Genomic DNA, 16391 nt, shown 5'->3' on the forward strand with positions numbered 1-16391 from the left:
AACAGTGAATGGTGGTGAACGATTTGAATGGTGGTGCCAACGGGTGAATGGCCCCAGTGAATGGTGGTGCCAGAGGGTGAATGGTGGTGAACGATTTGAATGGTGGTGCCAGAGGGTGAATGGTGGTGAACGATTTGAATGGTGTTGCCAGAGGTTGAAGGGCCCTGGTGAATAGTGGTGCCAGAGAGAGTGGTGAATGATGTACCACGAGAGAATTCTGGTGAATGGTGGTGCCAGAGGGTGAAGGCCCCTGCCGGTGAATAGTGGTGCCAGAGAGAGTGGTGAATGATGTGTCATGAGATAATTCTGGTGAATGGTGGTGCCATAGGGTGAAGGGCCCTGGTTGAGTAGTGGTGCCAGATCGAGAGAGTGGTGAATAGTGGTACCAGAGAGATATGATTCTGATGAATGGTGGGGTCAGTGATCGAACGATGTGAAAGGTGTGGTGCCAGATGGAGAATGGTAGTGATGTGCCTGCCAGACTGTTGCCAGAGTGAAAGTGATGGTAGTATACTCAGTGAGAGGGAGAATGTTCGTACCTGAGAACGATAGTGCCAGAGTGATCGAGTGGTGTGAATTATGGTGGTGTAAAAACTGTGCCAGACTGAGCCGAATGGTGGTGCCGACAGTCAATGACACTGAAAAGTAGGCCTAAGTCAAGTTATCATTTTTTTTTATTGTTACATTCACTGAAAGTTTTAACGAGGGCGGAGAGCGAGGTTTGTCTCCCGATGTATGTGTGTGTGTGTATGTGTGTACTGATGTGTGTATGTATGTGTGTGTGTGTGTGTGTGTGTGTGTGTGTGTGTGTGTGTGTGTGTGTGTGTGTGTGACTACTTGAAGCATTCCTCAGAAACTACCCGACGGATTTTCTTGTGCTAGAGAGAGATAGGCGTATCAAAGATCTTTGGGCGTATCAAACTGGTACCACCATTCACATTATTCACCAGTCGTCTCACCGACTTGCATCTAGTTCACATTCTACCATCGTACTCTAGTACCAGTCAGTTTGATACGCCTACCTCTTTCTAGTACCAGTCAGTTTGATACGCCTACCTCTCTCTAGTCAGTACCAGTCAGTTTGATACGCCTACCTCTCTCTAGTCAGTACCAGTCAGTTTGACTGATACGCCTACCTCTCCGGCTCTAGTAACCAGTCTAGCACCAACCTTATCTCTCAACCACTCAGTCTCACTCTACAACCGGGCTAGCACCACTTTTCAACCTGGGGTATCTATTTGGAACCACACACACGCAATGACACACCCACACACACACATACACTGACACACTGACACGCGTACGCACTGACGAACAATCTACTGAAAACCCAAGATATACGGGTCACAGACTGAGTGTGTCTGTGTGTGCGCCAAGTTGAGCGGCGTGTGTGTGAGTGTGTGTGCGAGCGTCAATAAACTATATACGGTACTTAGTAGGTCATGGTTCAACTGATTTCACTGATGCACAAATGGCTATTGGCGCGCGGCCGGCTGAGCCACCGAACCCGACACGCTTCAGTAAATTCGACAAATTGAAAGGAATGTACACTGTGTATTCATATACCGGCCAAGGCTGTCTAATGGACGAGATAGAGAGGGACTGGGAAAATCAGTTAAGCCGAGAGACACACTGTAGACTCCTTCGCAGCGGTGTGTTGCGTGCTGCACGGGTATTTGCACCCCGCACGCTGGAGCGGTAAGTTGAGTGGGGTTTGTGTCTCGATAAAACAGCTTCTTGTATAAACATTTCGTAACTTTGCACATTAAGATATGTCTTGTTAGATCTGTTAGTGTTTCTTCTACACGCCGATGTACTCGGCCTCAGTACTGCAGAAAGGTTCAGGTTTTTGTGGAACTGATGGCAGTTCTTCACATTAAAGTTTACACCAGTAATTTGTTGCGAATGCTACGAAATTTGCTTCTGTGCAGCGGTTACAGGCGTGATATTTTACAGAATCACGGCTATAATATACAAAATATGCACCCAAAAAGTACATCGGCGTGTAGAAGAAACACTAACAGATCTAACAAGACATATCTTAATGTGCAAAGTTACGAAATGTTTATACAAGAAGCTGTTTTATCGAGACACAAACCCCACTCAACTTACCGCTCCAGCGTGCGGGGTGCAAATACCCGTGCGGCACGCAACACACCGCTGCGAAGGAGTCTACAGTGTGAGAGAGAGAGAGAGAGAAATTTCAAGTCTAGTCTAACACCGCTGAACGATTGATGCACTGAGACTGATCAGATCAGATGACATCAGTTGACAGATCTGCGCTGAGAGGGGTATGCATGGTTCACAGATTTCCCCTTCAGTCGGGTTTAGAGAGAAAGGAAGATCAGTGAGGCATTTTTGTCTTAGTAAAACATTATAAACATACACAGATTGACAGACAGAGAGGCAGAGAGGAAAATCATAAAACAATGCAAACCTCCCCAGAAGAACTGAAACTCTTCTTCCAAACATGATGAAGGTTGCGAGAAGTGTGTTTAGCTGGCGTCAGTGAACCCGATGGGTGTTAGACTCGCAGTCAGAAGGTTTGCCATCGCACACTAGCAGGAAGACAGAGCATGAATGAGGCACTGGCAAACTTGTATTTTGCAGATCGGTGTAGCACTAGAAAATTACTCCCCACGACAGATTATCTCCCGAGTAAAAAATCCGTAACTCCCCTCAAAATATATATATAATTACTCCCCCATATAACACTCGCGACCGACAGGTGTACTCCGAGTAAAAATATGTCGTTACAAAAATGTACTCCCCAAATGCATTTTCGCCAAAGAAATTATTACTCCCCTTACACAAAATTATTCCCCTTTATTACGAAGAATTCAAGTAACTTCTCGTTAAATCGAAGAATTATAAATCCCCGGCTCAGCAACAGACTATTACGGCATACGGCCAACAGTACTGATTAATATGTTTTGTTAACAGCACTGACCAATACAATGCCGTATCACTCAAAATTAAAGAAACCACACTGAGATCATTACAAATATGATTTTAGCACTTTTACAAATTTTGAATCAACAGAAAAATCGTTCCGCTTAAGTGCGTGTGTGTGTGCGCCGGTTGCGTGCGTGTGTGTGTGTGTGTGTGTGTGTGTGTGTGTGTGTGTGTGTGTGTGTGTGTGTGTGTGTGTGTGTGTGTGTGTGTGAACTTGAGAAAGAACCAAACAAGCAAATAAACAAACCCCCAAACAGACAAATTAATAAACAGATTTATTCCAAGCCGGAACAACATGAGTGTTGAGTAACTTTCACTTTCGGACAGTGACATGTGCGTGGAGTAAAATGTTCGTGCTGGGATAAGTTTTTTCGTACGTCGAAAAGAGGAAAGTACTCCACGACGTATTTACTCCGGAGTACAAAATCTCATTACGATATCTTTTGTTTTACTCCTGAGTAAATTCTTCAGTCGTGGAGTGCTTTTTTTCGTATAACACCGGCTTCGCGAAAGCATTGGCATTTGTCGATGAACCCTGATGGGGTTGAGACTCAAAGCCGCCACAACTAAGCACACAACAAAATAAACAAGAAATTCCTCCGAGGTAGGAAAAACACCCCCGTCCCTAAAGTCCTTGTAGAATCTTAATCCACCAATAACTCCCTAACCGTGTGTTTGACTGGTCCCAATTTTTGTAAGGACCGTCTCAGGAATGTATAGAACCTGTTCACCAAGTTTGGTGACGATCGGTCCGTTCATTCTTGAGATCTATATGCGAACACAAACACACAAACACACAAACAAACAAACAAACAAACACATCGACCGAATCCTATACACACCCCTATACCGGGGGTGTAATAAATACCGTGGTGCCGCCCAAGCAAACTCCTGTACCTCATTCTTGTCTTCTCGTGTTTTGCATGTGTCTCTTCAGTGTCAGTATTGCCCCGATGGGGAATATTATGAAGTACTGCCTCGATCGTATTTCAAACACACACACACACACACACACACACAGACACACACACACACACACACAAACACACACACACACACACACACACGCATACAGCCGGACAGACAGACAGACAGATGGCCCGAAACGAACTGATAAAAAAATATTAAAAAAAATGCACACACTGCACACACACACACACACACACACATACGTCTCGATCTCAGGGCAGAAACAAAAGTTGAGCTACAATAGACGGTAAACAGATACAATAAAAAAAATAAAAAATAGTTTTGCCGCAGATGTTGAACATTTGACTGAGACGGAGTTAAAATGTGACTAAATAAGGGAGAAGACTGCACCACGGCACAGTGAGTTCAACTTCTCTCGGTGAAGAATGCAGCAGGGCCGGACCCAGGGGGGGGTTCCAGGGGTTCCGGAACCCCACCCCTGGAAAAAGCATGTACCTTGCTTTGACTTTTACTAGTTTTAACCCTCAAAACAAGGCCCAAAATGCACCAGATTGCACAGATTTTAACCGTTTTTCAACAATTTTCCGGGGGAGCATGCCCCCGGACCACCCTAGTTCGCGCGCCTGCTTTGCAGGCGTGCGCTTGTGGCTTCGCCACTTCGCTGATTTGCCCCCCCAAAAAAAGGAGGAACCCCCCCCTTACAACTCATTTGGTCCGGCCCTGTGCAGGATGCAGTGAATACACAAGAGAGGCTGAATTATGTTTACACCGAGTTCAACTGAGTCTACAAATAAAGCTCGGTCAGGACCTTTTCACATCACATTGCAGCACGCTTACGTCTGCATTGCAGTGTCACAGTGTGATTTGCTTAGCAAGTATGTGCCGGGCCAGTCGTCGTGACTGAGAGAGAGAGACTGAGAGAGAGAGAGAGAGAGAGAGAGAGAGAGAGAGACTAGAGAGAGAGAGACTAGAGAGAGAGAGAGAGACAGAGAGAGAGAGACGGACAGAGAGAGAGAGACAGAGACACTGGAGACAGACAGGGACAGAGACAGAGACACAGAGACAGAGCATATGGAGAGACTGAGAATGAGAGAGAGACACACACAACGGCACACACAGACACAGAGAGAGACACAGAGAGAGACAGATAACACATACATAGAGAAATATATAGAGAGAGCCTGAGAGACACACACACAAACAGAGATAGACAGACTGAGAGAGAGAGATATATGAGAGAGACTGAGGGAGAGAGACAATGAGAGAGAAGGAGAGAGAAAGAGAGAAAGAGAGGGGGGGGGGGGGAGGCTTCATATCGTTTTGTCCGTCCAACTGTGAACGAGTACATGTATAAGCAAATCACGGTATAACGCCTAGCTGTATACTTGTTTGTAACAGTTTCGTCTTGTTTGTTTGTTCAGTTTGTACGTACGTACGTAAGTTCGTTCGTTCGTTCGTTTGCTAGTTTGTTTGTTGTTATTTGTTACACAGCTTACACGCCAGGCTATCTCTCTCCGTCTCACACACAAGGCTTTGGCTATTAGTTCCCGGTAAGCGCATCTATACTATAGTTGTAAACCTGGCAAGGTGATTTTGTCCTGCGCTGTTCTAGTGGTGATATATTTTAAGAGTAACAACACAAAAAACGTAAGAATGTTTCCAATGAATATGTAGCAGCGTGTGTTCTACGGTCAGGATCGGCAAATATGGTGATCAAAGTTCTCACTGGGAAAAAAAACTAAGTAAAAGACTGCCCACCTTAAAATAATAACAAGTCGCGTAAGGCGAAAATACAATATTTAGTCAAGTAGCTGTCGAACTCACAGAATGAAACTGAACGCAATGCAACGCAGCAAGACCGTATACTCGTGGTCCACCGCTCACGACATAGGCAGTGAAATTGACAAGAAGAGCGGGGTAGTGGTTACGCTATGCTGCATAGCACGCTTTTCTGTACCTCTCTTCGTTTTAACTTTCTGAGCGTGTTTTTAATCCAAACATATCATATCTATATATTTTTGGAATCAGGAACCAACAAGGAATAAGATGAAAGTGTTTTTAAATTGATTTCGAAAAACAATTTTTGATAATAATTTTTATATATTTAATTTTCAGAGCTTGTTTTTAATCCGAATATAACATATTTATATGTTTTTGGAATCAGCAAATGATGGAGAATAAGATAAACGTAAATTTGGATCGTTTTATAAGTTTTTATTTTTTTTTACAATTTTCAGATTTTTAATGACCAAAGTCATTAATTAATTTTTAAGCCACCAAGCTGAAATGCAATACCGAACCCCAGGCTTCGTCGAAGAGTACTTGACCAAAATTTCAACCAATTTGGTTGAAAAATGAGGGCGTGACAGTGCCGCCTCAACTTTCACGAAAAGCCGGATATGACGTCATCAAAGACATTTATCAAAAAAATGAAAAAAACGTATGGGGATATCATACCCAGGAACTCTCATGTCAAATTTCATAAAGATCGGTCCAGTAGTTTGGTCTGAATTGCTCTACACGCACGCACGCACGCACACACACACACACACACACACACACACACACATACACACACACAGGGGCGGACCTAGTTGTGAATAAGGGGGGGGTTCCAAATTGGAGCAGGGGTCCAGGGGCAAAGCCCTGGTGGGGGGTCTGGGAGGTGAAGCCCCCCAGATGCTGAAGGAATTTTATTTTTTTAGGTCAATCGGAGGCCTCTCCTGGAAGATAACAAGGTATCTATTCAGTAAATATGCGTGTACAAATATGTGCACCTTTGACTTTGAGAAGGCAATGTGCTATTTTATATGAACTACTATTTCAATATAACTAATCATTTCAAAAATAATTCGGAGGGGGGTTAGCCTTTGAGTTTCTCGTCAGTTTCAAGCATGTTGCATTTGGAAGGAAGGAAAGCACAAGCGCTTTATTTTTTTACTAAAAAAATAAAATAAAATAAAAACGGATGGGGGAGGGAGGGGGGGGTTCCGGGCACCCAGGAACCCCCCCCCTAGGTCCGCCCCTGCACACACACACACACACACATACACCACGACCCTCGTTTCGATTCCCCCTCGATGTTAAAATATTTAGTCAAGTTTTGACTAAATATAAAAATCAAGCGCCTATGACCCTAGAAAAAGATTCATTGGCCGAGCACCAGAACGGAAGTGACGTTCAGCCATCACTTCCTGAAAGTAGGCGGGTCGAATTCTGCTGACGAAAGTTTTGCCGTGCAGCTTGGATACGTGATTTCAGTAAGTGTTTGGTTAGATGAACGACTACATTTAAACTTTGGCTTTTACATTGCGATGGCGAAATAGCAAAGGGTAGTAAGGCTGTCGATGTTGCGCATTCTAAGCTCTAGCCTTTGTACATGATGTAGTCAGAGCACAGGCGGAAGGTATCGTCCACTGGACTACTACTATCACAGAAACTGAGAAAGACTACAAGGTACGTCACTCACCTTCGAGTCTTCTGTGTTCTTGGAGTCGCTTCCTGTGGGAAAATATTGTTCAAGACGGTTTGCCTCTTCCTACAGTCTGTGTAAGGTCAAATAAATACAGTTGAATGATTGCATGTACCTTTAATTTTCAGGGGTCCGACTAAACTACGCGCCAGCACGCGCTAGCACGCGCCAGCACGCGCTACCTTGAACCATAGCACTTATATACTTTATTTTTATATTTCTAGTTAGTTCATCGTCCATTCTCACATAATACAAAATTTCAAACTTCAATGATGAAAAATACGGAAGTTATGACGAGTTTAAGGAGAGCTAATGCACTACTCTCAAATCCGACGATTTCCGCCATTGACTAAACAGCGCGCTACCACTTTGAAGTAGACGCTACCCGGTGATCCATAACACTTACATAATTTATTTTTATAGTCTATATAGTTAATTGTCCATTCTTACATAATACAAAATTTCAAACTTGAGTGTTGAACATTTCAGTAGTTATGACGGGTTTTAGGCGAGCTAATTCGCTACTCTCAAATCCGACAAAATCCGGCAGTGACTAAAACTGCTCGCTACCAATTTTAAGTGGACGCTTCTGAGATTCATAGCTGTTATATGATTTATTTGTATGTTTCTAGTCATTCCATCGTCAGTTCTTACATTATACAAAATTTCAAACTTCAGTGATAAAAACCAATGTCGGATACGGAGTCATTCGTTCCAACACAGTCAGTCGGATGCGGTGTGTGTGTGTGTGTCATCCATAGCACTTACATACTTTATTTTTATATTTCTTGTTAGATCATCGTCCATTCTCACATAATACAAAATGTCAATTTTCAATGATGAAAATTACGGAAGTTATGACAAAACTTCGACATTGACTGAATACTGACCAACTGCACAACCACTTTGAAGCAGGCACTGCCTTGACCTGTATCATTTATGTTACTTTATTCTTTCACCATCTCTCACAAATAACACCAACCACACCCCCCACACACACACACACACACACACAAACACACACACATCTCCTCTCTCTCTTCTGGTCTAGTTACTGTGCCGACTGTGTGTATGTCTTCGGTGTTATCTTCGTGGGTTTCTTTGTACGTCTCGTTCTTAACCCTTCATCGAACGATACAAGTGCCGTCCTCACAAAGAGGATTTTTAACCTGCAACTCATCGAAATCGTATCCTAGTCACTCTTCTTTACATCTACACCAAGATAAAGGGAAGTAAAGCTAGCTAACAAACAAACAACTGTTCCTGCACTTTTTGATTGTTTTGTCATGCTATACAACTTATTTTAATTTATTTTTTAATCATTTTTTTAATTAATTTTACTAGAACGGTAGCATATCAACAACATTCGGCTTAAAAAGGCTTGTTCATCCTGTGAGGACGCAAGACTTCAAGTTTGTCCGTATTTTGTCGGATTTGAAAGTAGCGCATTAGCTTGCCTAAAACCCGTCATAACTACTGAAATGTTCAACACTCAAGCTTGAAATTTTGTATTATGTAAGAATGGACAATTAACTATATAGACTATAAAAATAAACTATGTAAGTGTTATGGATCACCGGGTAGCGTCTACTTCAAAGTGGTAGCGCGCTGTTTAGTCAATGGCGGAAATCGTCGGATTTGAGAGTAGTGCATTAGCTCTCCTTAAACTCGTCATAATTTCCGTATTTTTCATCATTGAAGTTTGAAATTTTGTATTATGTGAGAATGGACGATGAACTAACTAGAAATATAAAAATAAAGTATATAAGTGCTATGGTTCAAGGTAGCGCGTGCTGGCGCGTAGTTTACTCGGGCCGATTTTCAGCTTCCGTCCGCTGCAGGTTGTTATTAACCATCATTTGGACGAATCTTCGTTTGCGAGCCGCTAATATCCACTTTGCGTCAAATCATGCATCCGCACCGAATATGCATACCAGCGCTCATTGGTCTAAAACATATGTAAATATTGTGCAGCAAAGGGAAGCTACCCACGGGAGTTTTCACTTTCGGTATTAGTGAAGAACCATTTGCCACTTCATTCAAAATGAGGAAAACGTAATTTTTTGGGTAAGTACTGAATTTATGAATGAACAAGAAACGAGCGAAAAACTAAATTGTTTTGTTTTATAAAATTAGCTGAAAGTAAACATTATTGTTTCAAAATTATATGTAGATATAGTGTGTTGAGGCATGTGGTTTTTTATATTTAGTCAAGTTTTGATTTAATGTTATCGCTGTTACTGTTGTTAGTGTTATTCGCAATCTGCATCATGCATGACACGACTAATGATATCTTTGTCGCTAAAACGGCCATCCATAATCCCAGCGAATTTGTGGATTGTGGTGCCGCTCAGCTGACTGGCTGCAATACCTGTTGTTGCCGTGATGCGGACTGTTTTTCCTGTTTGTTCCAGTTGACATTTTAATTTTTTAACTAAAGTAGACTTTCCTGTGCCGGCTTGACCTAACAAAAAAAAATTATGCCCCCCAAGAGCAGCTTGGATAACGTTGGCCTCTGCCATATCGTTGCCACTCTTCGTTGCACGAACGGAACCGATGCAGACGATTTCAGTCGACCAATGAAAATAATCATCGAATATCCTGTTATTAACCAATGAGCGCTGGTATGCATATTCGGTGCGGATGCATGATTTGACGCAAAGTGGATATCAGCGGCTCGCAAACGAAGATTCGTCCAAATGATGGTTAAAAACAACCTGCAGCGGACGGAAGCTGAAAATTAAAGGTACATACAGTTCAAACAATCATTCAACTGTATTTATTTGACCTTATACAGACTGTAGGAAGAGGCAAACCGTCTTGAACAATATTTTTCCCCAGGAAGCGACTCCAAGAACACAGATGACTCGAAGGTGAGTGACGTACCTTGTAGTCTTTCTGTGATAGTAGTAGTCCAGTGGACGATACCTTCCGCCTGTGGTCAGAGCACAGGCGGAAGGTATCGTCCACTGGACTACAAGTACTACTATCACTATGTGTATGTGTGTGTGTGTGTGTGTGTGTGTGTGTGTGTGTGTGTGTGTTTGTTTGGGTAAGCGTTATGCTAGTCTCTCTCTCTCTCTCTCTCTCTCTCTCTCTCTCTCTCTCTCTCTCTCTCTCTCTCTCTCTCTCTCTCTCTCTCATAAGTCATATCAACCTATTCCTTCATGAGTGTATTTCTAGGAGCAGCCGGCGATTGTGGTAATAAAATACGTTATCATCCTCGTTGAGACGGCGAGGTACCATATCGCCCCGGATTTGTAGTAGCAGATTTAATTTTTTTTAAGTTCATGCTCTGCTTCCTTTCAACATGTCGGGGTACGTGTCAACTCGCCCGCCCCTGTGTATTCCATGCAATAAAGTCATGTTTATTTTTGACGTTTCTCTTGCAGAACAAATTATAAAAAATGACAAGTTTTACCTGGTTTTACCTGATATCTGTTAGGTGGTGATCAGTGTGCCAGTCACAACCATTGCTATTCAGGTGTTAACTGACTGCCAGTCTTGGAGGAAAAAATGTTATGTACTACAACAGGTTTCAGTTCAGGGTCGACAAAATGAACGGAGATAAAACACACTGGAAATATATAAACAAAGGCTGTGTGTTTTATTTAACCTTACCTTTCAAGCAACTAAACAGAGAATTGTCTGTGTACATGTATGTTTCATTGTCTGCATGCATGAGTGTGTGTGTGTGTGTGAAAAACAGAGATGGATTTTTACGAGAGGCTGCGAATTGCCTCTCTGGCAAATACCGCGATAATTGGGGAGAGATGGGAGGGGGCAAGATAGGAGGGGACGAGTCTGGACGTCATCGTTGAGACTGGCCCGTGTGGGTATCGAGTGGTGGTCACAGGCGAGTGAACCAGTGTAACGAATTCAGCTTTCCCCCTCATTCAGCTTTCTGATTCAATATATATATATCCGAGACTGAAATGTTTTTTCCTGGTCAAATTAAAGAAGTACACTTATTTAAGGAAGAAACACATGTCTGTTTTTTGCAAGTGAAGGAAATTGGTGAATCCCGGCTGCGGCCGCCTGGTGGGTTAAGGGTGGAGATTTTTCCGATCTCCCAGGTCAACTTGTGTGCAGACCTGCTAGTGCCTTACCCCCCTTCGTGTGTACACGCAAGCACAAGACCAAGTGCGCACAGAAAAGATCCTGTAATCCATGTCAGAGTTGGGTGGGTTATAGAAACACGAAAATACCCAGCATGCTCCCCTGAAATCGGCGTATGCTGCCTGAATGGCGGGGTAAAAACGGTCATACACGTAAAAACCCACTCATGCAAAAACATGAGTGAACGTGGGAGTTTCAGCCCATGAATAAAGAAGATCATCAGTACCATGGAAGGGAGGGGGGCTTTTCAGTGTGGAGTTTATACAATATCAGAAAGCTGAATGAGAGGAAAAGCTGAATTCGCTACACAGGAACGGAGGAAAGGAAACAGGGAATGCTTAGTTGAGCGTTGCAACTTTAGGGAAAGAGACTTTGCTTTTAAAGATACAGCTCTCCTTTTTGTTCCAGACAAAACTTTCGAAATCCATGCATATGTACTCAGTACTCTGGGTTACCGTACTCTCTCTATCAATTCTCTTGCAGTTGCACCTACAGTAATACAAATGTACTATTAATTTTGAAATGCTTGTCAATAACATGTCATCTTTGTATCTATGGTGACTATAGTTGGCATTTAGTTGAAACACAACAGCATGAAAGCCGACCTGACAACCTTTAAGCCAAAAAGACCCAACGATTTCCAAAATCTACTGTCTCCTGTTTTTAATGTCAAAATGACACAAATGCATAGTAACTGTCATAAATTAAAAAAAAACTATACCGATGCGTTTGAATGCAGTTTTGAGATGAGGCCATTTATTGTAAAACTACCATATTCATATATTCAGCAAACAGATTGATTTTACATGAGGTAGTGTCTATACAGTGAAATGTTTTGCATGTCATTTAAAAGGACACCAGCACGGTTGGCCAAGTGGTAAGGCGTCCGCCCCGTGATCGGGAGGTCGTGGGTTCGAACCCCGGCCGGGTCATACCTAAGACTTTAAAATTGGCAATCTAGTGGCTGCATGCTCCGCCTGGCGTCTGGCATCATAGGGTTAGTGCTAGGACTGGTTGGTCCGGTGTCAGAATAATGTGACTGGGTGAGACATGAAGCCTGTGCTGCGACTTCTGTCTTGTGTGTGGCGCACGTTAAATGTCAAAGCAGCACCGCCCTGATATGGCCCTTCGTGGTCGGCTGGGCGTTAAGCAAACAAACAAACAAAAATTTAAAGCCATATGTACTCGATGACTATACACGCTAATTGCTTTACCAACAGCTGGAGACATGCTAAATTAAGTTCCCTGCAAAATATTGTGGTCTAGGACCCCTTCAATGTTGAGATATGTTAATTTTCATTTTGATCTGGATCGTCCTATTTATAGATTTGCCAACAGAGGTAGCGTTGACGCAAGGGAAATAACTCCGCGTCTTTGTTTACATCCAAAGTTTTTGAGACTCTAAAACAAGCTGTAATGCATGTATATGGTCCGCGCATGGCGACATATCGTCATTACATGGTCTTATGGTGCGTTTGACATCGATTATGGGCAAACTACACTTTGTAAACACGGGAGCGCGTACATATGCCTTTAAAAGGACCAATCAAATTTATATCCAAAATAGTCAGTTTTATTCACCAATCTTGTCAAACAATGACGCTATGGCATGTCATTAACGATATAGGTGTCATTCTTCTCGGATACCATAAAAGGCATTTTTTAAGCTGTTCAGAGAGAACTTCAGCTCTCAACAGTAGTCTTCCATTTCAAAGAGCAAGTCTGGCTGGTTTGACTATTAAAAAAGTAAAAGATTCAAAGTATGCAAGGTCATCCTTTTGTACATGAAGATCCCTCTTGATGCATTTTTTTTTTTTTTTTTTACAGCAGCAAAATGAATGTTGAACATGAAGTACAACTCCTGAAGGAGGAAATCAAACGACTGGGAACACAAGGTTGGTGCACTATGTGTCAAAATGGGCAAAATCCCCTTTTAGTCTTTAGTTTACTGTCACATTGAATAAATCTCAAAATGTTCAGTCTTCTTTTAGAACACGCTGTTACTTTTCTGCTCACAAATTGCATTTTTCCGTATATAAGGACGCACACACATGCACCCTCCCACCCAGTCCCGTCCCCGCACACACACACACACACACACGCTCTCTCTCTTTTCTCCCAAGTGAATGAATTAAATATCCATTAACAAAATGGCTATTTCATTTGAGTCATAATCCGTCGTTTTATGTTGTCATCTATTCCACTAATAACCCAGATTTTTTATGATTTTAAAACAGTGAATATGTTAGCAGCCTAGCAAGTTCTGTGTGTGTGTGTGTGCACTAACATGTGTGCACATCAGGCATGGTACATCTTGGCAATTTCGTGAAAATCAGCTAGTCAAAAAAAACTAAAACTTTGATTTTGTGTAATTACTTTAAGAGAAGGCCAGAAAATAGTATTCAGAATGATCAGGAAAAACCGTCAGTCAGCTCAGTACCATGCCTGGCACATCAACACAGGTACAATGGCTGCACAGGGCAGGGAAATAGCTCAGTCGGTAGCAGCGCTGGCTTCAAGTTGTCGCTATCGGTGTCAGTTCGATCCCCAGGTTCGGCGAGGGATTTATTTCCCAGAGTCAACTTTGTGCAGACTCTCTCTAGTGTCCGAACACCCCTGTGTGCACGCATGCGCACGATAAAGATCCCAAGTTCACAGCAAAAGTCTCACTCTCAGGGCTTGGAAACATGGGTGCATGCAGTAAAAAAGGAAGAAAAAATTGGGGAGCCCCATACTGTATGGCAGCTCACTTTCCCCAGTGAGAAAGCAGCCCGAATTTCAATGAGGGTAGCCTCACAGGACGATATGAAATCTTATCCTTATCCTTACGGTATCCTTACTGCTTATGCAAGCAACCTAAATCAGAATGACAATAACTGTTTTCAGCCGAGGATGGGCATCCAGAAGTGACCTTTGGTGTTTTGTTCAACGACGAAAAGTGTGCCAACCTGTTTGAAGCTCTGGTCGGAACCCTGAGGGCAGCCAAGCGTAAAAAGATCGTCACCTACGAGGGAGAACTCTTGTTGCAAGGCGTTCATGACAATGTCAAAATTAAACTTCTACAAGTAGATGACTGATTGTCATAAGATTAAGTCATAGGGAATACTTTTGTTTTACATCTGTATTTATTGCAAAGCACAATTATGCATTTAGATGTGCCCGATTTGGCAGCCTTATTAACATAGGATTCAAAGTTGGTGAAAATTTGTTTTTTGGAGGGTGCAACATTTTCAGTATTTCTAACCACGCCAAGGTAAAGAAGATTGATGCAGTTGTTTGAGCTGCTGTAGCCCTATAAAGTGGTGTACTGGAAGGCAGTCATAATTAACTAGTCAACCTAATGGCATAGCTTTCTTTTTAATAATCCTTGAGCTTAGCTAAGTCATAACAAAGAAATATGCACATCATGATCTCATGAAATAATTTTTTATCCAGCTTCATGTTTGATATGTTTATCAGGTTTCTGTTGTCTTTTTCTAAATAAGCTCGTGTATCATTTTGTACAACTCTAGAGACATTCTAAATGTATGATTCCTTTTGATATTTGTTTGCTTTTTGTGTTGACTGTTTTACAAAATTGATGTTTTCCTTTCTTTTTCTTATTGATGGTTGTGTTCTCTGGGACCATTCGGTTCTCTTTTTATAGCACTTGTTTTTGTTGTGTTGCTTATTTCTTTTTGATGATCTAGTGTTTATTCTTTTGAATAATGGAATTAAATTGAGAAATAGTCAGTATTCGAAGCAAAATAAAATTGAGAAATATTGTGTATTGGAGGCGGCAGTCTTTGAACCCTGAACACAGACTGGTCAACATAAGGTCTGGTGCCACCAGGCTTTGTCTGTCAATACATGGTCAGTTATTTTGTACTGGTAAGGTTTAGCCACAGAACCCATACGTTCATACATCATAGTTGATATTGTCAAATCATTCACCGCGCAACACAAGATACCAAATTCTTAGGTATATTTACAAAATGGGCTTTCATGTCATTTGATATATATACTAATGCTGTTGATGATGTATTTTGCATGAGTTTTATGTACAGGTGTTCGTGACTCATTACAATTTTTTGCTTCTCTTTGTGCAATTTGTTTCGACTATTCTTTTCTGAAACGTCTTACTCTATTCTTTGTGTTCAGTTAACATGCTTTTTTTTTCTTTGTAACATAATATTGTTCAATTAGCAGTCAGCATATTAGTAAAGCCAATTGTTTTGCAAGTGCAAACAATCATTTTTTGAAAAGAAAATATTTTTGCAGAGAAGTTGCTGTTAGCATAGGGAAATTGAGGAGTTTGACAGTTTTCTGCAACACGGAGTGCCTAGCATACTAAAGTCACTACTTCGGACTGTATCATCATCCAAGAAAGGACATCAACACCTTTAATTGTTCTTTGTGCACATTTCTTTTGGGAATTGTTTAAGTGTATAAATGCTTGTGTAAGAATTATTTTTGATGCAGACTAACAGTATTTTGTATAAAATACAGCCACTATTACCTCTTTTTGTGCTCATGCTGTGTGTGTGTGTGTGTGCGCACTGAGTGATAGGTTCATTTGTTTCTAATAAAAAGGCAGCTGCTGAACTTTTCACAACAGGGATAAATAATGTAACTTATTTATTCAAATGGTATCCTCATTCTGAATTCAAACATTCTTGTGCATATCAAACTTTCCAATTTATCGCTGAAGAGGTCAAACAATTTTTATTAAGCTGCTCAAAATATAATCTTCAGCCACTAAGTTGACTCGTGCGCATGCAGTACCTGTTCTGTACTATGTGCAGACCTGGGAACCCCTGTTTTGCACTTTGAGTATTCTCAAACAAACTTGGTGTATTTTCAAAAAAATGAGCGTACTCCACACAGCGTTTGCACATCCATGATTAAAACATGCCTCATGCGCGTCCGTCACACC

General features: G+C 41.8%; 1 protein-coding gene across 1 annotated transcript; it reads left to right on the forward strand.

Annotated features, from left to right (window-relative positions):
- Nucleotides 1-7058: 7058 nt before the first annotated feature.
- On the forward strand, nt 7059-15973 carry LOC138947638 (costars family protein ABRACL-like). Its single transcript, XM_070319148.1, has 3 exons — nt 7059-7145; nt 13304-13371; nt 14363-15973. The coding sequence occupies exons 2-3, from the start codon at nt 13311-13313 to the stop codon at nt 14551-14553; spliced, it is 252 nt and encodes an 83-aa protein (XP_070175249.1). The 5' UTR covers nt 7059-7145; nt 13304-13310; the 3' UTR covers nt 14554-15973.
- Nucleotides 15974-16391: the final 418 nt, after the last annotated feature.

The sequence above is a fragment of the Littorina saxatilis genome, linkage group LG14 (genome assembly GCF_037325665.1).
Source record: "Littorina saxatilis isolate snail1 linkage group LG14, US_GU_Lsax_2.0, whole genome shotgun sequence".
Classification (NCBI taxonomy): Eukaryota; Metazoa; Mollusca; class Gastropoda; order Littorinimorpha; family Littorinidae; genus Littorina; species Littorina saxatilis.

What these genes read in the sequence shown, in the direction of transcription:
- LOC138947638 (XM_070319148.1), top strand. Translation starts at nt 13,311, where the DNA reads ATGAATGTTGAACATGAAGTACAACTCCTGAAGGAGGAAATCAAACGA. An exon ending in CAAACGACTGGGAACACAAG is followed by an intron (nt 13,372 to 14,362) that starts GTTGGTGCACTA and finishes AACTGTTTTCAG; the next exon opens with CCGAGGATGGGCATCCAGAA.